This window comes from Argiope bruennichi, chromosome X1, assembly GCF_947563725.1.
Source record: "Argiope bruennichi chromosome X1, qqArgBrue1.1, whole genome shotgun sequence".
NCBI classification, from domain to species: domain Eukaryota; kingdom Metazoa; phylum Arthropoda; class Arachnida; order Araneae; family Araneidae; genus Argiope; species Argiope bruennichi.
The window spans coordinates 94,420,189-94,446,710 of NC_079162.1; the positions used below are offsets into that span (position 1 = coordinate 94,420,189).

A 26,522-nucleotide genomic window follows, 5' to 3' on the forward strand; every position below is an offset into this window, starting at 1 on the left:
TAAAATAGTTCAAAATTAAATGAGAGGTATAATGAAAGATATTTTTTTCAATGCTGTATTAAACTGCGATGCATAATGATTGATTAAAATAGACAAAAATGAAAACAAAATAAAGTTTTATTAATTAAAAACAAAGACTTTAAACTATGTTTTGTTTGAGTTTTAAAGGATATTGTTGGATTATACGTTAACTTTATTGATATCATTTAAAAATGGATATTAATCATTTTCATAGAATAATAAACATCCGAAGGGGATCAGAAAATGCTAATAATGTGTTTACTGGTGGTCCGCCCGGTCCTGGAAGTCCCGGCAATCCTGGTGTTCCTTGAGGTCCTAAATCACCTGGAGGGCCCTGAGAATGAATAAAAATTTAATTTAAAGAAGTCTTTTTAAGTAAATGTTAAAATTCGACACATTTTTAAAATGAAGAATACTTACGACTTGTCCTGGTAAACCCCTTGGTCCTTCTGGTCCTCTCGGACCGGTATTGCCTTGATCACCCTGTGAATGAAAAATTATTAGTAGTATTCACCTAAAACCTAATTTTATATAATAAGAAGAACGAAAATTTTACCTTTGATCCTGGCGGTCCAACCAAACCTTGAAGACCTGCTGGCCCACGAGGACCCTGCAAGATAATTTTTAAATAAGATATAATTTTTAAATAAGATATATATAGCTTACATATATATATATTGCAATATAATTTTGTCAGATGAGTGGCCGAAAAGATGAAAATTTTGGAATAAAATTCCATTTATTTCACCACAGGAGGCAAATTTTGAACAAGAAAGAAGTAATAACGTGAAAGGTCTGTCTACATCGCGACATAAGAACAATGGTGTTTGAAATTGTTTCCTTCGGGTTTTTACCAAGGGATCCATTTAGGGATTTATTTGACACGTGTAAGTTTAGGAAAGGGAATCTTAAGTATCTTTGCAAGGAATGCATGGGTTTTACGGATTTTTATCCCTTTGCTCAGAGCGTGGGAATTACAATGGCCATAAATTTTTTGACAATTGTCATAGACGTCTTAGAGAATTAAAAAAGGGGATTTGGACCAGGAAGTAAGAGAAAATTTAGAATAATGTAACACGGGCTAATTTAAGATAAAAATTAGGGAATCAATTATGATTTAAATTATATTGAGAAATATAATTACGTGCATATATATGTGTGTGTGTCCACGTATGATAATTTAATTTTCTAAATATTAATAGCAATATCATTTTATTTATATAAGATTTCATTATCATTATCAATATCGTTTCATGTTTAAACGTAGAGCAAACCAGTAGTTTAATTCTTTGTAGAGCGAGAAATGCAATCTCGTTACCTTGTATTTGAAAATATATTCTAAAAAATATCATGGTTAGAGATTTTCAACCTTTTAAGCATTGCGACTCACTTATTAGGAATTTATAGTGATCTTCGGCATCCTCAGCGCATTGCATTTTCTTTTGAGAAGAATGGTACTCTTTTTCACTTTCTTTTTTCTTTCGACTTACAGATTGGAAATCCTTATTCTAAATATTCGGCGAATAATTTGTCTTAGGATTTCTCGTGGTTACCATGTCATTTTATAAGACGAGTGAATAAATGTATGTACTGATCAATATAAGGACATATTTTATTTTTTGAAAATACATGGAATAATAAAAATGATGTAATTTATTTTACTATAAAGGAATGGACGGCTATTTTGAAATCTCGAATTTCTTTCAATCAATTCATAAAATATATATCTTCGATAACCATCTTACAATGCCTTCAAGTAAATTAATAAAAAGGAAATAATAATGTATTTTCTATTTTTGAAAAGTACATCCTTCTCACACACTTTCCCCTAATAATACGTGTTAGAAGTGTTCTATACGAATATTCTATAAAGATACATGTAGAAATATTATTGTAGATAGTTATTCGCTTTATTTCGTCCCAAGAGAAAGAAAAATAAATGCCGCGTAATTAGATCAATAGGAATAATGTTCCTCAATACTAATAATCGCTGTGGAAAATTCGGAAAATAATGAATTGCTTTTATTTTAAAGTGGGGGTAGATAGTAAGACGATCGTAGCCTTGTTTCTTTAACAAAAAAATGAACAAATGATATTTAAAAAATACAACTGGAACGATTTTATGAAAGTTGTTGACTATGCTATTTATTTACTACAGTAAACCAGTGCTTTTATATTTATTACAGTAAAGCAGAAAAATATTTGGAGTTTCAAAATAAATAGGCTTAAATTATTAAATATTGTTAGTAAAAAAAAGGTTTTGTGACTCACCGGTAAGCCATCCGGTCCTGCAGGTCCTACATCACCTTTTGGTCCTTTGGGTCCCTAAATGTAGCAAAATATCATTAGCTTGTAAATAAAATAAACATTTTATTGAATGAAAAGAATTAAAATATCCAGCTGGTATAAATTCGTCGTTTCCGATAAATGTATCGAAATTTTTTAAATTTAGTCTCTTGTTTTAGCTTATGTTTTATGTTTCCCTTTTATAATCTTTCTAAACTATCTAACTTTTTATTCTATGTCAATTACAAATGAGTTAAAGCTGTTTTATTACCGAATCACAAATAAAAATCTAGGCAAGAAGTAGAATTTCGAAATCGAAAAGTTGCCTTCCGAAACCTGAAGCAATAGATTTCATTCATTTTTCTTAATTCCATCTCTACCTACTTCAGAAACAATATTGTCGTCATTCTTTTTAATTCTGGTTTTGCTACTTTTTTTTTTCAAAAAATAAGTTTACCGACAGAAGTAGATTTAAAATTATTTTATTGAAGCTTTGACAATATATTTGAATTGGAAGCTTTGAATTTCGAGTATTGTTGACTCAAAAAAAGAAGAAAATCCATAAAAAAAACTAATAGTCTGTAATTTTAGGTGAAGGAAGATAATACTTATAAACCTGAGAAGTTTTAATACCATCTAAAAATTGTAAGCATTATTTTGTGGTAATAAATTTTTAATTGCAATTTTTAATTTTCTGAGAAACGATACTTTTGAAGAAAACTACAGACCGTAAAAAGGGTTTTTCATAGTTATTCCAAAGTTCATGTGAAACTTTTTGAGATTGTTCTCTGTAATATGTTTGATGTTTCTCAAACGAAACTAAGATCAATATTCAAATTAAGTAACCTTTTTATAGGTTTGATTGTAAATAAAGATTTCTTATAAATAATTACCAGTATAGTAAATTTGTTCAGCTATATTTAAAAATTATTTAAATTTCAGAAATATTTTAGAGCATAACTCAGATAATTGTTATAAAAATGTACTCCTGCAAGGATTTATGCATATTTAACCCCTTCGTCGTCCGTAACGCGTCTAACGCGTTCAAGTGAAACTTCTGCAGGGCGACCTTAACGCGCTTCAAGCGTTCTTCTACCTTTTAAAACTTTTAAACGTTTAAAATGCTTTGTAAATGTTTACTTGTTTTATTTTTTATTTTTATTTGTTCTAATGCGGTGAAAAACAAAAAATAAACAGAAATTTTCGTTGGCAGGAGAGGACAGCGAAAGGGTTAAAATATAATTTTGTCTATGAATGAAACCATGAGATTAATATTTTAGTTATTTTTTTTCTTAATTTTTAATATTTTTATTTAAATTTTTTTTAAGTAGTGCTTTAAAAGCTAAATTTTACATTATTTTCATAGTTTTGAAACATATGATGTTAAAAAATAACATTAAAGAAAATATATAAGTTATTTTTTTAAACAAAAAAAAGTTTCCAAACACAGTCAGAGACGTTGAATTATTCAAAAGGTTCAAATCATTTATTTATTCTTACCTGAGCACCTTCAATGCCCTGGTCTCCTGGAATCCCCGGTGGACCCTATTGGATGAATGAATGTGACAATAAATATAGCTTTTTAAATTAATGAAGTTATGTTTTAATGCATTATACTATTTTTTACAAACTTTAAACTCTTTGAAAGAATTTTGAATTAAAGGTTGGTAAGCTATTTTTAATTATAATTTGTGTGATATAAAAACTAATGCTTATGCAATAATAAATGGTTTGAATGTCATGAAGTAATTTACAAAAATATTTATACTTTCACCGCGTAATGTTGAAAGATATCTGTATGGAATTATTTTGAATACATGCAAAGGAAATGTTTGATTTATTCAGCATTTTTTATATTTTTTGTCAAAGAAATGTATTAAAAAGGAAATTTATAAAATTTCCACACTAATATCACGATCAGGTGGGGAACTTCCTTCAGATCAGAATTATATTCTAGCCTTTACAGGGAAAAATATTTCATTGTCCACTGAAACTGATTACAACTTCAAATCGAACGTATTGATCAATTTGAAGTATATATTCAATTGATCAAATTGATCGTGATTCATCGTACCTCACAAATTGCAGTAAAATTAACCCCATTATAAATTATTTAATTCCGCAAAAATAATTATATAATTTTTAATCTAAATCTAAGAAAATTTCTTGTGTAAACATTTCCTGATTTGGATTGTCAAATTATAAATTTAGATAGACTACCACTTAAATTGTACCTTTCCACAAATTAGCACTCAATGATCAACTAAGTGAATTCAAAAGCTTTATTACTCAATTTTACTAGAATGAGATTTTGCTGAAATGCCTTATTTGCATTCTACTGGTTCATCCACGATATAAATCTACATGATTTTAACTTAGAATTCTGCAAATGTTGGTCTTAAATGTGAAAGATATTCTCGAATTTTTTATTACAAAATCTGCTTTTGAAAGGTTTCTTACAGGTAATCCAGAAGGTCCTGGTGTTCCTGGCGCGCCGGGGGTACCTGGTTCACCCTGTCAAAAGAAAGCACAATGTTTACAAAACCAAGTATGATAGATTAATTATTAAATAAGCATATTTGGTTAAACATATCTATCAAGAGACATTAAGCATCGATTATATCATTTTACCATCAGAAATGTATTCATAGAATTTTTCTCATAGAAATGTATTTATTCAAGCCGTATGAATCATATATGTTTCTCGTGAAATCTTTTGTCTTGTTATCAGTAGCTCAGCAATGGCTCTTATTGTCCATATCAATGCATAAAAGTGGTAAATTGTGGTCTACCGAACAAAATAAGCTGGTTGGCCTTATGTTTATGATACGTATTTTCTTTATTTTTATTAATGATTTATCGTTGTCAGCTGAGTTATTTGATGACGAGGCACTGAATTCGGTTCATATTCATCCATGAAATCCTGAAACTGACCATCAAGATAGGATATTATATCATCCATTTGTATAGTATCGGATCGGTTATATATCATCGAGTAGTATATAATCCATTTATTTTGGGAAATATTGCTTTTCCATCTTGGAACTACCTAAATGCCCCTAAGAAATATATCAGATTATATGTTGAACTTAAGTTTCAGATATGAACAATTTTATACTGAATTACTTTGCTTTATATTGCACAGTTAGCAGAATACAGTTGTGGTTAACAACAAGAACAGACCGTATTGTACTTTGAATCACATAAGCTTCACCCGGTTTTGATCAAAAAGGTCGCATGGGACACACCTGCTTTATTTCCAAAAGCATTATTTTTTATATCTTTGTCAAAAACTAATTTTGTCAATAATTAAGGTATTCATATTTTTATGATTTTCAATGTATAAAGAATCAATTATTTCCCATGAGCCAGCAGTCTCAAGTAATTGTTCATGTTGCGGCAATTAACTTGGTAAACCGCAATTAAATAAGCAAAAAACAGTCATTTCTCATAATGACAAATCTCCTTATAATGCTTGGGTATCACTTGGTAACAAAATTATTAAAAAGTATGCTTGTTTATTAGTTGAAAGTAATGAAGTAAACTGTATTTAATGAAACTGAAGTTTTAAAGAAAGTCTTCATTTCTCAATGTAATCCATAGTCTTTATTTCTGCCGGTATTGCAACTCATGTTTTAAATCTCTTCTAATTTGCAAAAGAAAACGACAATACCTAACTTAAAGAAATACTTTGAATGTTATCAGATAATTATATTCGCACTTATTTTATGCTTTATAACAGAAAGAATGATTTTTTAAAAAATATATATAGAACTCCGATTCTTATAGAAAATCTTCTCGTATATTTTAATAGTTATAATTTCGCTCATTTTTAGTTAAATCGTATGAATAAAGGAATGAAATTATTAATCATTAAATTGCTTTTCACAATGATTTTATTACCTAAAATCGAAATTATACTTTTAAAAATGAATCGATAAGCTTGTATTGTTTGCGATAAAAATTGCAAACAATAATGTTGCATTTAAAGTTCTTTCTTTATTATGTATTTTTGTTTTGTATATAATTTTAAGAACCTGGATGACGTGTTTTCTGCATGCTTACCTTAGCTCCATCCTGACCGTTTTCCCCTGGAACTCCCTGCAAAAGAAATGGCTTCTTATTCATGAATATTCTTTAGCAACATAAAACATAATAATGTTACTAAAATAGTACAAACATAAATAAAAAAAATAACGATATTACTAATATTTGTTGGCAAACAAAATGTTGAATTTCCTGATGAAATCCATTTTTCTTCTCTGCTTGGTTTGAGAGATTATCCACTAAGCGAATCAAACATTGTGAGTAAGTCTTTTTTTTTTAATTTTTTATACCAGTGAGGCGCGGTGAAGCTGCGCAATTACTATTTACAGTTTGTCTGTGATTCATGTTTAAATGTCGAAGGCGTCACCCTAATCATCCTTCTGCTAACCACATTTCGACACCAAATCAGAACATGTACGCTGCCACAGATTCACCTCCATCACATTTGAATGTTGAGTGCATGATTTTATGGATCTAATTAGATACATAATTTCAGAAATGTAGCTATTTAATTTCTCTAAGAAATAACTCACAAGAATCAGATTAAATCTGGAAATGCAATAAAAAAAGTATGCATCTTGTATTAAACGAAATTGTCGTCAAAATAGAACGATTCGAAAAAAAAAAAAAGCATTGACCTCATATTCTTGAGTTAGTAAATAACGTTGGACATGATTAAATTCTTCAATATACTAAGTTGAAAACAAGTGGAACTGATCAGTTTTATTAAAAAAATCCAACAAGACATCGCAAATCGTTGAGTGTAGCATTTACTTTCTCATATATTTAGTAAATTAAAAGAAAGTATTTAAATCGTCCAACCATTCCACCTGAGTTTTTTATGGATTTTCACGTTAGACCTCCCTAAGTCCAAAAACAGCATTTTGGAATTAACCTATCAGTCAATCCATATATATGTGATCAATAATAATGATCAATAATAATCAAAAATAATAATGATCAATAATAATCAACAATAATAATCAAAAATAATAATGATCAATAATAATCAACAATAATAATGATCAATAATAATCAAAAATAATAATGATCAATAATAATCAAAAATAATAATGATCAATAATAATCAACAATAATAATGATCAATAATAATCAACAATAATAATGATCAATAATAATCAAAAATAATAATCAAAAATAATAATCAACAATAATAATGATCAATAATAATCAACAATAATAATGATCAATAATAATCAAAAGTAATAATGATCAATAATAATCAACAATAATAATGATCAATAATAATCAAAAATAATAATGATCAATAATAATCAACAATAATAATGATCAATAATAATCAAAAATAATAATGATCAATAATAATCAACAATAATAATGATCAATAATAATCAAAAATAATAATCAACAATAATAATGATCAATAATAATCAACAATAATAATGATCAATAATAATCAAAAATAATAATGATCAATAATAATCAACAATAATAATGATCAATAATAATCAAAAATAATAATGATCAATAATAATCAACAATAATAATGATTATTTGATAATAGCTCAAAATTCGAAAGAAACTCTTGCATGAAAAGCAGTACGTGGTGTTTCCAGCAAAAAATAAGAATATACAGGGTATTTACTAAAGTCCTTCAATTCGACATTAATTTGAACAAGGCGATAATTAATTCAATGAGTATGTAACCTATATATAAAGTTACCATGCTTTATATAGCGAGATCAGCTACAATGCTACATTGTGGTAAGCAACGGTATTAGGTATTTTGTTCCAAAAATATTATACAAGATACGGGGAAAAAGTCAATTGTAATATTGTAGAGCTTCTCCGATTTAATGTTCAAAGACACTTTGAACTCAACAATACTGATATATATATATCACAAAATACTTTTATTTTAGGTTTTCAAACTGCTCTCTGCTATTTTCAATGCAGATTTGGATCCTTGTTTGAATTTCACATTTCGCATTTTTCACCATAGCGGATGGTGCAAATCCGTCAATAGAAATAGTTACTTTTTAAAATTAAAAAAAAAAAAAAAAAATTCAACATGCCCACAAAAATTATTTTAGCTAGCTCATTTATGCGGAAGTAAACAAAAAATTCGTTGGGAGAACATTTTTTTAAAATTTATTATACATTAAAGTGAAAATACATTTTTTATGATTCTAATAGCAATTATTACAAAAAATAATCTCATTTTTTATGCAGTTTGATTAATTACTTTGGATCTTTAGAATTGTAAAGGGGTTTAAGTTGCTTGAAAATATTCCAAGAGTTTAAACAAAATAGATTATACAAATACAAAATAAATTTCCTTCTGACTATAGAAGGAAATAACATAAGGAGTTTTATGAAATTTCCTCTTTTTACCATAATGTAATTACAAATATGTTAATTGATATTACATTATGGTAAATTCAGTAATTTTAGATATGGCAATAATTTCAGTAATTTTAGATATAATACAGATATATATATATATATTAATAATAATACAAATAAAAATGCTTACCGGTTCACCTGGCAGGCCATTGTCACCTGGAATTCCTGGTTGTCCTGGATCTCCCTAAAAAGAGAAAAAGCACAAATAAATAATACACAAAAGAAAATATTATTTAATTATTTCTTATTTTTGAATATTTTGAGCTATTAGAAAATTCGAATACGAGAAACGAAATTTATTTCGACAGCAGAATTTATTTGACCATTTCACGCATTGAGCATATATACATGTGCCACGAGTTATTTACTTTCCCTATTCTAGGAATGTATGCTTACACCCATCGTTAATCACTGCTCATAGGCAATGGGCGAGTTCGTTTATCCACGGAGAGAAAAGGAAATGGAAGAATAAATGGTAGAATTAGCCACAGGTGTCAATTTTAATGTTCTAAGTGTGAATTATGTGAATATTTAACTATTGAGGATCGTAAAACACAGCTTTCGGCAGGGGAGCTAAAGTGACAACTTTTTGTGATGCTTTTTAGTTCAAAGATTTACACTGCTTACAAAACACAACGACTGTCAAATGCGTTTATGAAATGTTCCAATATGTATGAAAATACAAGTGTGACTGAATATTTATTCCAGAGACAATATTTAGCTGTCAAAGTATGAAATCATTGGAAAAAAAATGCGCCAAGCTTCACAATAATTATAACCGAAAATAAATGTTAATAGAATGTAGAAGAAACTAGACATTGAATTATTAATTGTGATTTAACGAAATCAGTTGACGCTTTCAAGGAGATATCAGTAGTTGAATCAGTAGTTTAGTAGATATCAGTAGTTTAATAAATTAGTTGGAAGGCTGATGAGAGAATAAAATTTAAAATGTTATTTTGATACAGATAATGAAGAATGAAATAAAATCATTTCGGTCTGTTGTTTAAATTTATTAAATTCCAACAGAAAACTACAGAAGTTTGAAGAGACATCTTGGGTAAAACTATAGAAATACTTTTTGAATATATAAATTGAATAATTTTCAAATATTTTTTAAAATAAACACAACGATTTCTGATCAGTTATGACCTTCGAACATTTTTCACGAAAGTTCATGGTTGTTGCAAACTTGAGATGAGATAAAGCTTACCAAACACGAAACTTTCACTACGTAGCTATTTCTCAAGCCATTTTCTCCACAAATTTTTTCTGTCGATTAGTAATATATATTTTGTATTAACAAGAAGCGATTGCACTGAGCATATTCCTGCCAAATAGCATACGAAATTTCAGAGTAGAAAAGTGCCCAATTTCGGCTTTAGAAATATTTTATTAAGTAAAACTTTATCATCAGAACATTTTATTGTCAGACGATTCCTTTGATTAGTAAAATTAAAGTACTGTCTTATTTAAATACCAATCCTGTAAATATTTCAGAACATTTTTCGTCAGATGCGTTCAAAGCATCTGACGTACCTTACCTGGCTACTTCGACCTGCCCGAAGGGATGTGGAGAATGCATTCCCGAGGACAGAACACGTAACGTTAGGATCCATAGACGCGTAATATAAACACTATACAAAAGGGATCACCCTTATCCGGAGGCTGTTAACTCGATTATGAAGCAACCACCACAATACTCCCCCGCCAGTGAGTCGGCGGAGAGACGAACGATATTATCGCGCCAAGCGTTATGGTGAGCATGTGTGAGTTATTGCTGTTAAGTGGTGATGTTGGCTGTTGCGTCAAGTGAGTCTGACGAAAAATCTGAATGACCGGACCGCCACGACAGCAACACTGGCGGGAATTATGGTTGAGTCCTAAGGGCCATCACCGACCACGGTATAACCCTTACAGTGTGAAATACGTCCCGTCATCGAAAGGAGATAGTCGACCCCCACCATTTCTGTACCCCCTACCCCCAGGTGGCGATAACGAACCACTATGAAGGAAGCTTCTCAGGCAAAAGTGAAATTTCGCGAAGTGCTATTTTTCTGTGCTTTCAACAAATGCTAAACAAACTAGCGATCACCACTAAATCTAATCGTTCGGAGTTCAGTTTTATGTAGCTTACTGTTGGTAAATTATATATCATTTTTCAGTGCTCAGTTTGTTTTCATTTAAATTTATATTTAGAATTGGAATGCATTATGATGGATAAAAGATAATTTCAAAATATATTTTGATTTATATATACAAGGCAATTTATCAATACCTTTTCTCCAGGAATTCCATCCAAACCTCTCGGCCCAGCAACTCCGGGAGGTCCCTATAAAGAAAATGGCAAACAAAAATTATATAAAATTTGAAATTATGCAAAATGTTAAAGAATTATAAACAAAATCCAAGCAACATAAAAAAAAAAAAAAACTAAACATTTGAAAATATCTTCATAAACAAAATTTTTCATGTTAATAAAAAATCTTTAAAACTTCAATATTTATGATTAATTTTTAAAGATATTTTTATATGCAATATAAAATATTTTAGAAAAAAGTAAAATTTCTTCTGCCACAAAAGAAGACCAGTTTCACTATTTTAGTTATAAAACTGTAGAATTTTTATATTTTGTAGGATAATGGTAATAAGTTCTTCAGAATTGCTTGTGAAGGTATTTCTTCGAGACAATGTTGGGAGAATGGAAATGCTGGTAGGAATATATTACAGGATTATAGACATAAGCAAAATATTACAGGATTTGGTAGATTTACAGTTGCAATAGATTTACAGCCATTATCCATGAATGAAGAAATTACTTTAATGGACGAGAAAAAATAACGGCTTCAACGAAATTATTTTTAATATGAATAAAGTAACATATTTTACTCAAAATTTATAAAATTAAAACATCGAAGACAATTGGAGATATTCAGAAAATATGTGTAAAATAGAAATTTTAAATTAAACTTACAAAATTAGCACTAAAAATGTTTCAGTAATGATGAAACAGACGTTTCCAACTTTGAACCGCCTGAAAGACTGTTACAAGACAATATTCTTGAATATAAAACTCCAAACTTGGAGATATCATCTGAATGAAAATGTATAAGCAGTATTATTATTATTTATACCGTTTTCTCAAATTTGAATCTCTTTGAAGTCATCAAAAATATCTAAAAAAATATTTCGGTCATCGTCCAACATTTGTATATTATTAGAATTCGCTGTTAAAAATTGTACTTTACAAAATAATTCGGCAAAAAATCAGTGAAATGTTTAAAAGGTAAAGTGAATAAATAAAATAATTAAATTTGAAATTTTTCTAATGAGCTTAAGATGAGGCGACACTTTATTATATCGCTGCAATAATTTGGTACTTTAAATAATTTTATACATAATCCTCTTATTGATTTCAGTTTTAATATTTTTTACTGGCATTAATATTTGTTTTATTGGTATTTTACTGGCATTAATATTTGTTTTACTGGTATTAATATTTGTTTTACTGGTATTAATATTTGATTTACTGGTATTAATATTTGTTTTACTGGCATTTTACTAGTATTAATATTTGTTTTACTGGTATTAATATTTGATTTACTGGTATTAATATTTGTTTTACTGGTATTTTACTAGTATTAATATTTTTTTACTGGTATTCAGTTTTGATATTTGTTTTACATGTATTCAGTTTTAATATTTGTTTCACTGGCATTACTGGTGTTTCACTGGCGTTATTCTACTGGTACCTGAAACGTAGTGTAATGTTCCTGTTTCATTAAAACTAATTGATTGATTATTTGAATCAATTGATATTTTGCAAGTCAAAATACTTTATGAGTCAATTATATTTGCAGTGAGGTCGGATAAAATTAAATTTTCCCTAAAACTAGCCACATATAAACATTTCTAAGAATCCGTGAAATCTGCTATTATAAGATGTCATTATTCACAATAACAAAATTTAATTAATTTTGAATGTTAATTGAGAATAATTTCCTATAATAATTATCATAATTTGATTAACTCACTGGAAATCCGATTATTCCTTGTTCCCCTCGTTGTCCTGGAAGACCTGGAAAGCCCTGTTTGAAAATTAAGAAAATATATATCATTATTTCCACATAAAATAAAATAAATGTTTAATAAATTTAAACTATCATCGTTTTTATAGATTTTAAGAAAAGAATTTTTTGGTAAATTTAAACATTTGAAAAATTAAACAACTGCAATTGCTTTCATTTGACTTTTTCATAGTTATTTCCATTTTGTTTCAGTCTTTTTTAAAATAAAAACTCTGCCACAATTGTAGTTAATAAAGTTTTCCTACACTGCGTTTGAACAAATTATTTAAAAATTTATTCAGTTGGTTTGAATTTTCAACTGTGCTACATACTTTTAACATAATTCCATTTCGAAGCATGGAATATTTATTTAGCAATTTAACAGCAAAATAAAATGGAAAAAATTATTTTCACTTATTTTTTTTTAGTTTACTGGAATATTTTGACTCATTGGTCCTATTTTTCTTCAGGATTAGATTTCAAAAAGGCTCCGACAATGATTGGCTTTATAATACCTTTAATTTCTTATTTGAACTATATAAATAATATTTTCTAAAACTGTCAGATGACTCTTTTTATTTTCATTCATAATATAACAAAGGAGAAATGTCTTTTCAGGCCATTTAAAAATTATTATAAATTCAAATAATTGAGATTGGATTCATAATAATTCATTATTATAAATCCAATCGTTATTACGTTAATTGTTTTCGTTAAAAGTTAACTATCTGATCTCCAACTTCGAAGACAAGATTGTTTTTTCAAAATTGGAATGCATTCTTTTCAAGAGTGAAGATTATAAGAACAGTCTTAAAAAAGATCTTCTTAAACTATAGGTCACAGCCCCTAGAGGGTTGTCATAATAAGTACTGAGGTCGCAAAAACTTTTACATTCTTTACTTGATTAAAATTCTTCAACATTTAAAAGTAAATATTATTAAGAAGATTATCTTAAAAGATTTTATTGACTACCAGTTTAAATGAATTTGAATTTTCAATTAATGATCCATCTTAATTTTAAGAATTATTCTCCTTTTTTAAGATCCGTTGAAAATTCTTTGACCAAAAGAGGACAGTGGAAATTTTTATATGGGAAAAGAGGTCGCGAGAGGGAAAAGTTTTTGGAAGTTTTGCTCTATAAAGTACACAAAATAAATTTCTTACTCTTTCTCCTGTAAGTCCCGGATCTCCTGGTCTCCCAGGATCTCCTTTATCACCCTGTCAAGGAAAGCATGGAATTATCAAAAAAGTTTTATCAATGTATTTAGTTATCAGTTTTGATTACTAAAACAACGACAAATAACTCTTATACTTCCAAAGACAATTTCTATAGAAAATGGTATATTTTAATTACGATTAAAAAATCACTGCTCAAAATCTCATTTCTTAAATATTAATTAAATTATTTATTTTTGCTGCAATTTCCTCCGAAAAGTAAACTGGATGTAATTGTTAAGGTTTTCAATTTTGAAAAACATTTCTATAAGCAGACTCGGTTAAAATTAAATAAGTTTTTTAAATTCTTTGATTAAAATTTTATTATTATTAAATGGAGATTTCTCCATTTTTATTTATCATGCTACTAATTTTTTTTCTTTTAAACAATTCAGGTTTCCATGTTCAAACAAATTAGAATTGAATCCAACTTTCGGAACAGTAATTACATTTTTATAAGCAAAATTGAGTATTTACATCAAAATCGGAGGGTTTTAAATACAAAATATCTGCATAAACTTGAATAGAGAAAGAAAAAAAGTTCGCTTTTGTTATCCAATTCCGCATTAATTAATTTTTTATACTGAAATAATTTTAAAACTAATTTCATCTAGTGAAGTAAAATTAATCAATGAACTTCCGTAAGCAAAATCTTCTGTGCTTAAACACATGCAAATAAAAAAAGATTTTTTTTTCTTTTTTTTTTTTAATCTACTAACTGAACTTTTGTGAAATGCAGATATACATGCTTACCTTTAATCCTGCTTGTCCAGAAAAGTCTCCTCTTTCACCCTTTTGACCCTAAGATAAAAAAAATCTCTTTGAAAAAAATAAATGAAAATACGAATTATTCAGATAAATTTATTTCATTTTTAACAGTAGAAATGTCATTTGTTCAAGTAATTATATATCTATATCTATCTATCTATCTATCTATCTATCTATCTATCTATATATATATATATATATATATATATATATATATATATATATATATATATATATATATATATATATATATATATATATATATATATATATTCTTCTTTCGGATATTCTTCGGCCGGATTCTTTCTTTTTTTTTTTTTTTTTTTTTTTTTTAATATTTGTTTAATAATTTTTTTGGTTTAATTTTTATTTGATTTTTGTTTTTCCTATTAACTTGATTCTAATACTTTTGTATATATATATATATATATATATATATATATATATATTTAGTTTCTGACCCAAATACTACTATTCAGAATTAAACTAGAGATTAAATTATATCATTAATTCTACTATGGGAGTTTGAATCTGAATTTTGGGGTAATATGACAAAACGCATTGTGTGCGTCTATCAAATTTTTTTAGTATTAATCGAAACTTTCATTCGCAAATATTTCATTAAATTTTTTCAAATGCATCTACAATTAAATTTTATTTTTATTTGATATGCTGCCCTGACATAATTAATTTATCTGTTTAAATTTACGGAAAAATATTCTATGTGTAGATAGGGAGTGAGTCTTTTTTTTCTCTCTCTTTTCTGTTTTTTCCTTTTTTTCCCCCTCTTTTCTGTTTTTTCCTTTTCTTCCCCCTCTTTTCTGTTTTTTCCTTTTCTCCCTCTCTTTTCTATTTTTTCCTTTTTTCCCCCTCTTTTCTGTTTCCCCCCCCCTTTTTTTTAACTAAGGGTCTCTAACGGCAGATTTTAGCACGGACTAAATCAATCACTTTTCGAATTTTCTTTTAACAAAATACATCCTGAATCGAACTATTTCTTTATTCAACTATTTCAATTACATAGATAAACTGTCGATGGAAGATTGAACGCATTCTAAATCAAGAAACAAAACTCAGCGGTGTGAACAGGAGAATAACTAATGAGTAACCCTTATAAATCGGATCAGAGATCAGATGATCGAAATGATTGATGACTATCATCACTCGATTTGTTTTATTAAAGATCAATGATCCGATGGTTGAATGCGAAACTGGTATTAAAATGAATTCTGAATTCAAGAAAAAGTTGATTTCTAGAAAGGGAATGATTCATAATTCTTTACTGCGATCGTGAAGTACTATCATCAATGATGTATCCACTCGCCATTTTATTTTGTATATTTTTAAATTGCAACATTTTCTTCTTTATTTAAAGTATCTTGAATAATTTCCAGCATGGGAAGTATTTTTCTAGTTACTTGGACTTATTAAAAAAATTATACTACAATTTTTTTTCAGCAATTCTATATAAATGGCCCTCAACTATATTAAAAATACTTAAACGTGATTTTTGATCACAATAATTCATGTAGAAAATGATCAAGTTTTGATTTATACTCATAACTAAGTTTTGATTCGCACGAGGTTCACGATTCAATTTTACAAGAATTTAAACAGCTCATTTAAACCTCCGCAACAGATAAAATTAATAAAGCTGATTAATAATTAAATCATTCCTAAAATAATTGAAAAATCATGCTTCTCGAAGCATCTGTTTTTGACAGGAAACATGATCTATATATCAATTTAATCGCAATAGATTCATGATCCATTTAATGGAGTTTTTAAAGTTTTTTTTTTCTGGTGTATTCATAAGACTTAATTTTTGAAACATTAGTAATATTTGATCACAGAAAAGATATACAAGTTAGCAGAAGAGAAAATGCTTCTGATGCAGCAATCTTTAAAAAAAATGTTTCAAGTTCCTGAAGGCCAGTTTGTTAGCTTTTACTCAGTCATGTACTTACTTTTGATCCGGTTTGTCCTTCATATCCTCGATCTCCTCTTTCTCCTCTTTCACCACGATCTCCTTTATCACCCTTTTAAAAGCAATAAAATAAAATGATGGCATTCATGTATAAAATAAAACAAAATAATGAAACATGTTAAAAGCATTTACGTCATTCATTAAATTACAACGTTTTATAAATCTAAAAATAAAACGCTGATTTATCGAAAACAAACATATCGACTAGCAAACATAACGTTTGTTAGTCGAAAAATAGCATTTTTGTGTGAACTTGTATTATTGAATGAAAATGTGTAAACTGAGTGAAATGTGTAAATTGAGTGAAATGTGTAAATTGAGTGAAATGTGTAAATTGAGTGAAATGTGTAAATTGAAAATGTGTACACTGAAATGTGTAAACTGACTAAACTGAGCTTGTGATTTTTAAAAAATTATTATTCCGGTAGTTTCAGTTTTCCCCCGTAGCTTAGAAAATGATATAATTTAAAAATAATATATTTCTAGCAAATGGACATTCTCTCTTACGGAAACAAGCTAATTTCATCTTTATAAATCTGTAACATTTACGAAATCGAATCGTTTGTTGCAACCGTTTCGTATTTACTTATAAGTTAAAGTTTTTATTTTACTAAAGACAAAATTACAGTTTCATGATTTTTAGATGAATCATATCAGAAAAAAGATTTTGCCTGCTTCATTTATATTTGATTCTTTAGTGATCTGCATTTATATTTAATGCTGTTAAAATATTTTTTTACGTATTAAATCTTCTTAAAAATGAGTCTTTTAATATAGGTAAAACTTGTTTTTTCTGAAAATCTAATTATCTTTAATTATGATAAGTTTTGCCTATATATTACACCTAATTATAAATTCGTAATTATTCCTAACTCCGATAAATATCTGATTTCATCCTATAGCATAACAAGTCACACCAATGATTGATTTTGTTGTTTTGTGACAGCGTCCTGCAACCTTGGCTTTCAGAAGCGCAACAACAATAATAAAAAAGAATACAAGCTCGATATTAGCGTCAAAATTTGCAAAAAATGTCCAAAACTACAGGAAAGAATTTCTATCCTTACCTTATCTCCTTTAGGACCTGGTTCTCCTTGCTCTCCTGGGGGACCTTGAACTCCCTGCAGAAAAATTCATTAACTGTAATCATTATTTTAACACCGAATACTCCATTATGGAAAACATTTTCTCGTAAATCAGCAGAGCCCACGTAAGCTAAGAACTAAGGAAACGCCCCCCGTAAGTTGATGGAATATAAGGCGGGAAATACGTGATCAATAACGTAGAGATAAAATTTCGAGTTTCAAATGAGTTTTCTATTAAAACGCATGACTTTTTCCTTATTCCAGCATATTATGACCTCTTTTTTATTTGTAAACAACAAATTCTTTCAACCATTATTAAAGTTAATCAATATTGTTTCAAATTCCTTGAACGACAGTACTTAAAACGATCCAAGACAGTTTAAAATGGCATTTGAATTTTCCCGCTATACTATCTTTTACTTATAAATAATTAAAAATATTATTCTTATAAAATGCACAAAATATAAAAGGTTTATCATTTTTTTTCCTATCAATTATTGTAAAACAAGTCAAATTTTACTATAATTAAATTTAATTTTGGTAAATGAAGTGCAAACTTTCCCCCTATTTTGTAAATTATCTTTATTTTATATGTGTTTCCTTTACTAACTTTAACGGTGAATCTTTGTTTAATACTTAGCAAATTTTGAATTCAAATTAGCTGTTATGATACAATTTGCAGTTGTAAAAATTTATTTAATCAAATAACTTTCAAACCTTTCCAACTTAGAGTAAATCGTTTATGACGACAATTAATATTCGATTTCAGATTATGCATTTCGTTTCTTTATGACATTCGGTTTATTTATGACGAAAATTAAAATTCGAACCTAAGATAATAAATCTTTAAGCAAGGTTTTGTTATAAGCTTCGTAAATGTCTTAACGAACAAATAATATATATAATAAAGTATTATTTAAAAAACTATAAGACAAATCAGACTATTTTTAATTTAAAATTTCGATCTTTATTTTAAATAAGGTAAAGTTATTCACAATAATTTAACCAATTAAAAGTGGGTATAATTTCCTTGTAAACAGTGAGAGGAAGAAAAAACTTGAATACGATACAGGTAGAAGTTAAAAGCTTTGTTTGCTCATGAATTAGTCACTTTTTGTGATTTCCCTTGGTCTCACTGGCAACATCCATGCAATAGCCCATTTCAAGTCAGAGGCTACGAAGCAACGACTGATACACATTCGGTAGCTATATGTTTTATCTAAATCTTCTAAAAATGCTTGTTCCGTCTTCATCCCATTGGAATAAATATGTTTAAAATTATGTCTTGACATTTTTTTTTTTTTTTGCATAAGATTTTGTCTTGACGCTTTATTTGCGTGCATCAGTGTGTGAATTCAAGTGTTACGCATAGAGAATGCTTCACACTTTAATGAAACGGAAGACCATGTGGATGTTGCCTGTGTGACCAAGGAAAGAACACAGGGAAATTATTCATTTCGCAAACAAATTTTAAGTTTTCTTCTGTGTTGTGTTCAAATTATAACCAATTATAATTAGTGTAATTTTTTTAAATAATCGTAATATACATGAACCGAAGTGCACTGGTGTTATATACATTTCACAAATCGGAAAAATTTGAAAGAAAAATATTTATATACTTATTGCAAACATTAATATAACAAATTTCTAAATGTTGTAATTATTGCTGGAAAATGTTTTACGAAGATTCCTTGTTTTCGAGTTTTTGTTTTTAAAAATTTATCATTAAAGTCTGTGCCTTTGAAGATGAGTCGAAGGTCTCGATGTCTTTTATCGTGGCGTGGCGATCGTAGCTTAATAAATAAAGTCATTGTCATTGTGTATACGAATGCATGTATGTTTCATATCTCCTCTTAAACAACTAGATCGAATTTAATTAAATTTTGCACACTTATTATTTAAGACAACATAAAGAATACTGCCAACTTTCCAAAATTAAAATATAAAATTAATTAGATAATTAATTAATTCAATTAATTAATTAATTTTTCGATAGTAACTTCAGAGGAAACTATTTCGAAAGAATTATTTTTAAAATTCCGAAATTTTATCATTTTAATGACTCGGATTTCATTTCTGTGCAATATATCTTTGTTTTTAAGACTTTAAATGCATTAAAATTAATGTTAACGTTAAGCTATTCAATAACGACTTTCAAAAAAATTTCAGTTTATTTTAATATACATATCTTTTTTTAGCAGGCTTTCATTTGTTTCAAAGTATATATTTAACAATGCCAAAAAGCAAGAATAATGCAATCGGAGGGAGACAAGAAAAGTAAAGTTTTTGTGAGCAAATAAAACAAATGTTACACGACAGCAGTGAATTTAAACTACGAAAATTAACCAATGTTTTGGCTTTTTTTTCACGACAGAAAAACTTAGAAGGAAATTATTCCTAAAAAAAAAAAAAATTACGCCATCAAAAAATTTAAAAAAATCCCCCCTTTAATGATATTAATTTCATTTTAAACATTCTTTCATTGTTATTAATTTTTTTTAGAAAATTTATGACAAAATACTTTGTTACGAAGAAATTTATAGATATTTCTTCGTTTGACTACGTTAAGACCCTACCCCTCTGTAAGACTATTTTTTTTAAAAATATCAATATATTTGTTTGAAAACAGTTTGTTATTATAATATGCTTTATAAAAGTAGTTTCTACATTAAAAAATATAATACCTGAAATGATTTTAATACTGAACAATGCCAGACATATCAAATAGTGTGAGTTAAAATAAGAATTTCTTTTCGGGAAAACATTTATTATTTCTAATCTTTCTTAGATATAAAACACATACTTTGATCAGGCATTTTTTCTTGAACCTGTTTCACAAATGACAGTATAGCTTATATTACAGTACTACATATACATTGAAATTATAACGTAAATGCTATTAGAATAGTGGTTTTAGTACTTATAATCCACCTAAATCATTTGCTTAATCAAAGACCTTGTGAAAAAACTTTTTTTGAAAAACAAAACACGAGTCCTTAAAAAATATTAAAATGTTTACCCAAATAATGTTATTTATATATTATTTAAATATTGAGTAATTGTTATCACTCAATAATTAACTCAGTTATTTTCAATAGATTTATCTGAAGGTAAGTTTCATTAAAGATGGTATGTCTCGAGATCTAAATTCCTGAATTATGTAATGAATTATGCAGTGCGTTCATTAGAGTAATTATAGAAGTAGAGTTAATGAGGTCTTCATTACCTCTATCGCAGGGCCATCAGCAGAAATTCCTGGTAATCCGTCTCGTCCTGATGGACCCTAAAGAAAAAAAAATGAATTGGCTTGAAAAAATTTATAGTTCTTAAGTAAAATGTTACATAACAGCACTTAAGATAATGAGAGGTCAATGACCGACGATGATAATTATAGCAAGTGTTACAAATTATGTGAAGTGTCATTGGAAATACAGAATTAGATTTCCTGTTTTCCTATATGAAGAGGCTTTTATGAAAATATCAAAATAAATTGACATTACTGGAAATGTAAAGTAATTCTTGGCAGTGTTATTGATAAAAAAATTTCTAGGTCAGCTTGCAAATTTTTTAAAATTAAAAAGAAACATACTTAAATCTAGTCTTCATATAAAGCGAAATCGTGTTTTGTTTTTTCGGTGCAAGAGACTAATTAATTCATAATGACTTGTTAATGATCTTTTAATTATGCAAAATTCTATACTTACTTGCATCTTGCAAGGAACGGAGACTTTTTTTCAGACTAATGTAATTGTTGTTATAACTTTAATGTAAATAAATTTGCAATGACAGCAATTAAATAATTATGTGCACTACACTAATTAATAATTATGTGCATGACCATACAAACAAAAATCCATTCAAGTGTAAACAATAAAAAATTATATTCTGACTTATTCTCTATTTACTATAAACAAAAAAATTACAAAATTTCAAAGACAGTGTAATTAAAGAAGGTATAGTAACAAAATTAACTTACAGGTGGTCCTGGTAATCCAGGTTTACCAACAATTCCTGGTTCACCTTTTAAACCCTGAAAAATAAAAAAAATATGTAACAGGGAAACAAATTTCTTAGCTCACTAATTTTCTCCATAAATATATTCACAGTTTCGCTTCTTTTTAGAGGCTGCTGTGGCCTGAGGGTAAGGTTTCGGCTTGTGAGCCGTAGGGTTTCAGACTCGTGACACGATTCAACCGAAGAACCGTCGTGTAAGGGGGTCTGTCGCACGTTAAATCTGTCAGACAAAATGTCCTCCCACTGGTGTGGAGAGGGGGTGCCAACTGAGGTGTCGTGCTCGTCATCTGACCGCGGTTCAAAATTACGAGGTCCGTCCCAAAATAACCCTAGTTTTGCTTTAGAATGGGACATTAATATAACTAAACTCGTTTCTTTTTAGTAAAGTCTAATTTTTATTTAGACAGAAGCTTATGAATAGATTTTTTTTTTTTTTTTTTTTTTTGTTAATTTTTGATTCAAAGATTTGCTGTTCAGACAGTTCATTTGTAGTTGCGGTCAATCAAATAAGACTAGAATATGTGCTTAATTCCTGACGTTTTATGAAATGAAACGGATACTAACTTTTTACGTTCAAGTTATGAAATATAGTAAGAGAAAGTACTGTAATCATCCAAATATTTGATCTCATGATTTTGACGAATCTATACGTTTTAGACATCCCGAGTTCGGCATTCATTTTCAGAATTCTGTCTGTTGTCTGTGGATACGATAACTCAAAAATGGATATATATATGTTAGTTAGATGGATGGAATTTGGTACATGGTCTTTTGGAACACCAATTTATAGATTTCCATCAAGTTTTGAACGATACCCATTCACGGGAATTTTGTCTATTTCTCAGAGAGCTACTGAAGACGATAACTACAAAATATAAAAAGATAGATGGAAAACAATTTGTTCATAGTTTTTGCAACTAAAGTGTAATCCCTAATCACAATTTGAACGAAATCTATTCCCTTCTCTGTGCATGTTCTTGCATGTAAATACGACAACTCAAAAAGGCAACAACTTAGATAAATAAAAGTTGAAATGTTATCTTATTACTAAAATTGTAGTTTTATGTAAAATTTTTGTTTCAATCTGTTCTAAAAAAGGTGTCCAAAATGATAATTCTGCTTTCTTCCCTATACTACGAAGCAGAAAGCCCTCATGTGCGAGCTTTTGAAAATAAAAATCTATACACGACGCTCATGTACATAAAAATGGTCAACAGTTATAATACAGAGGTAGAAAGAAATGTTTTTATTATAGAGTATGTGGAAAAATTTCAGGAAGACTATTCCCGCTGATTTTAAAAGAAACAATTTACAGCCAAAAAAATCTACAATTCATTATTTTATATCATTTAATTCTGCTGAGAAGTTTTAATTTCACACACACACACAAGATATCCTAGACATTTTCATTTTTTTTTATCTGTTGTTCAAACGTAGTTTTTTTCAGTCCAAGTTATTTTTAGCAAATGGAACAGTTAGTGGTCAGTACATGATGGGTGTGGCAACAATTCAAAGTTCAACTGCTGATGAGTTCTGATAGCAACAAGTACGTTTATAAACAAGTCCTTGGATAGAAAAAAGATCTCGAGGAATAAGACTAGATCGTTTCCTCTCCTTTATGGTTGGAACTCAGACGAGTTAGCAATAGCGTAAGCTTTACTTTACCTTTACTTACTTTATATTATTATTATCTTTTTGTTTGGGCATTATTTATTAATGGATGATATCGCGAATATTCATCTAAACAGATAGTGTAGGTTTTCTTTCGCCATCAGACCAATCACCTTTCTGCAGAAGGATTTAGTGCGGTTTAAATTTTTATTGGAATCCAGTCCCTACCTCGTGTTATCATGCGTTTTTTTTTTTTTTTGAGGGGGGGGGGAGGGAAGAGACAGTAGAAACTTTTCATGTTAGAATTGCAAAGAAACATTAATGTACGATCTATAAAAATTTTTTAGTTAATTTTATGAGGTGCATTTATCCAATTCAGATACCATTTTAATTGGATTAATTTTCCATTGAAATGTCATCTTGTGTACGTTTAAATATTCATTGTACAAATATTTATATATGGATTCAATGATATCCGAAATTAGCAAATTAAAAGTCTTCAAAGGTTTGTATTAGTTTCAATGGTTCTGTCTCCTATATGAAACTTTATGGACAATTACTGATGTTTACCGCTAACGAAATCTTTTCTTTGCACATTCTCCTGCAGTTGTCAAAATCAAACAACACTTAATATTCTGTCTATAATCCTTCTTGTTTATTTTTTTCGTCAACGAAAAGAAGTAAAGAATATATGTTATGCAGAATGAAATTTTTCATGCTATATAACATATATTCTTTTACTTGGAACACAGATTGGGTATCTGTTTATTTTTTTCGTCAACGAAAAGAAGTAAAGAATATATGTTATGCAGAATGAAATTTTTCATGCTATATAACATATATTCTTTTACTTGGAACACAGATTGGGTATCTGTGTTCCAATCGAGCCGAATCAAATCCTTTTAAAATGGGACACATAGAATGTGCCATGGAAACACGGAGAAAAACATAGGCAAAATACATGCATCATTTTATTACACTTGATACAAAGCGTTCTTTGCATTCATTGCAAAATTATTCCATAATTAATTTAGTTTGGTTTAATTATATTAAAGTCCTAATTTATAGTAACATGAGGGCTATTTTAGGACGAGCCATGTCATTTTGAGCCATTGTCAGAAAACGAGGAAGGATTTAGTCGGCACTATTTTCTAGAAGCTTCCGCCCCCAACAGCGGGAGGAAATTTCATTTTGACAGATTTAACGCGTACCAGGTTCGCATAAATTGTTGTTATTCTTGGAGTCGGGTTTCGTACCTAAAATTCTCCGATCCCGAAGTCAAAATAAGTGACCAAGTCAAAATTCCAAAAAAATTATTCAATAAAGAATCTGGAGAAAGGCTAATGAACAATTTTCTGAAAATACATTCACTATAAGAGCGGTTTTTAAATAGACACTTTCTTTTAGTATTATAAAAAGCAGAAATTTTAGATCGAATTAATTTAATTTATTATTAAATATCAAAAAAATTATGGAATCGAGAATTCAGTTTTTTTTCTGTAATTCACATACAGATGGCGCAATTAGTATGGATCGAAAATTTGATTAAATCAATTGATTAATTGATAATTAAGATCTAATCAGACGTTTTACTGTCATCGAGTGTGCATCAGAGTATAAAATTTTCAAACTCCATCAGGAAGTTAATGATAAATAAATTACAAACTCACATTTTTGCAAACTTGATGTTGAATAAAAGAATATATAAATATTTTCTTCTTTATTTAACGATATTTTCTTTTATCTTTTTAGCTTTTAAAACATGTTATTCTAATGAAAGTAATTTGTGTTATCTGTGAAATTACGACAGGCAATGAAAATTGTCATTTTTGGCTTAAACAATAAAATTCGTCTTGCTTATTTAATGCACAAAATATGCAGAATATTTAAAAATGTAGTCTTTTTTTGCATAATGTATTAAGCCGTTGAAATTATTAATGCTTTAATGTAAATGAAAACTGCCTGCTCTTCGCTAACAGTAACAAATTATTCTTGTCTCATGATAATTCATTTACATTTGACTCTTCAAGGGCAAATGAAAAATTTTCTTAATGTTAATTGCATTACTCATAATTATACTAATTACATCCGCGCTCATCAATCGCAAATAGGCATCATTACTTTTGCCCATTACGTGAATCATTAGTATGGAAATTAGACATTTATTTTTTGAACATTTTCATTCGATCCTTTTAACAAGTTCTAAGAATCATGTCAATTCCTTGTCAGCACTTATAAAATAACTAGTTACTTTTCCTTTATTAAAAAAAAGTTTTTAAAATATACTTCTGGAAAATACACGAAAACTCAAAATATTAATAAAAATTACATGCACACAAATGTTTCACGATTTGCTTCTTGAGTCTTTTGTGGCGACTTGCTTCAGTAATCCCTAAAAAGGGAAAATCTAGCGCGAGTTTTCCCTATCCGATGGAGAATTCAATCAGTCTGGCCGACTGAGTTTGGAATCGGTAACTAGCAGGTAATAATAATTTAAAAGGCTCTGGAATTTTTACCTATATGTTTCGATGAATTTTATTTGTTAATTCGGTGTATTCCAGCATTCGTAAAAATCGTGTGATGTAATAAATAATTAAAGGGCAATAGGTCTGATAATTTGTAATACACAAATTCATTGACACACCTTCATTTAATATTTATGTTTTATGAAGTTCATCTGTGCATCGCCACTTCTCCCAAAAGAAGAAATAACAAGAACAAAGGACAGTGTTTTTTCATCCTTTTGTTCAAAACTGCAATTTTCTTTATCTAGTGAAACGTGAATGAAAAATACTCAACTCTCATTCTTGTTTTTTAAAACCTGAATATAAATAGTTCTTCCTTTTAAAAAACGTCTGACACCCCCCCCCCTTTTTTTGACAGATGATATTTAATTCGCTTTACACTTAGGTCGCGCAAAAAATTCCAATGCAGCTCAGGCAAAAACTCAGCTTCTTGTTCCTTCTAATAATTTGCAAGACTAGTGTGTGTTCTGGCAGCTATTGACACTAATTTCTTACTCGTATTATTGATGCT

General features: G+C 28.4%; 1 protein-coding gene across 4 annotated transcripts in view; it reads right to left on the bottom strand.

Moving 5' to 3' along the window:
* LOC129958488 (collagen alpha-1(XXII) chain-like) overlaps positions 1–26,522 on the bottom strand; it is a 197,195-nt gene that overhangs the window by 13,784 nt on the left and 156,889 nt on the right. For all 4 annotated transcript variants that reach the window (XM_056070996.1, XM_056070994.1, XM_056070993.1 and 1 more), the window contains 16 exons: positions 21,838–21,891; positions 21,088–21,144; positions 17,844–17,897; positions 16,757–16,828; positions 14,778–14,825; positions 13,974–14,027; positions 12,777–12,830; positions 11,021–11,074; positions 8,873–8,926; positions 6,373–6,408; positions 4,768–4,821; positions 3,808–3,852; positions 2,293–2,346; positions 578–631; positions 442–504; positions 284–355 (listed from right to left, as the gene is read on the bottom strand). In XM_056070996.1, the coding sequence (XP_055926971.1) occupies positions 284–355; positions 442–504; positions 578–631; positions 2,293–2,346; positions 3,808–3,852; positions 4,768–4,821; positions 6,373–6,408; positions 8,873–8,926; positions 11,021–11,074; positions 12,777–12,830; positions 13,974–14,027; positions 14,778–14,825; positions 16,757–16,828; positions 17,844–17,897; positions 21,088–21,144; positions 21,838–21,891 (879 nt within the window). The remainder of the gene's footprint in view (positions 1–283; positions 356–441; positions 505–577; positions 632–2,292; positions 2,347–3,807; positions 3,853–4,767; positions 4,822–6,372; positions 6,409–8,872; positions 8,927–11,020; positions 11,075–12,776; positions 12,831–13,973; positions 14,028–14,777; positions 14,826–16,756; positions 16,829–17,843; positions 17,898–21,087; positions 21,145–21,837; positions 21,892–26,522) is intronic.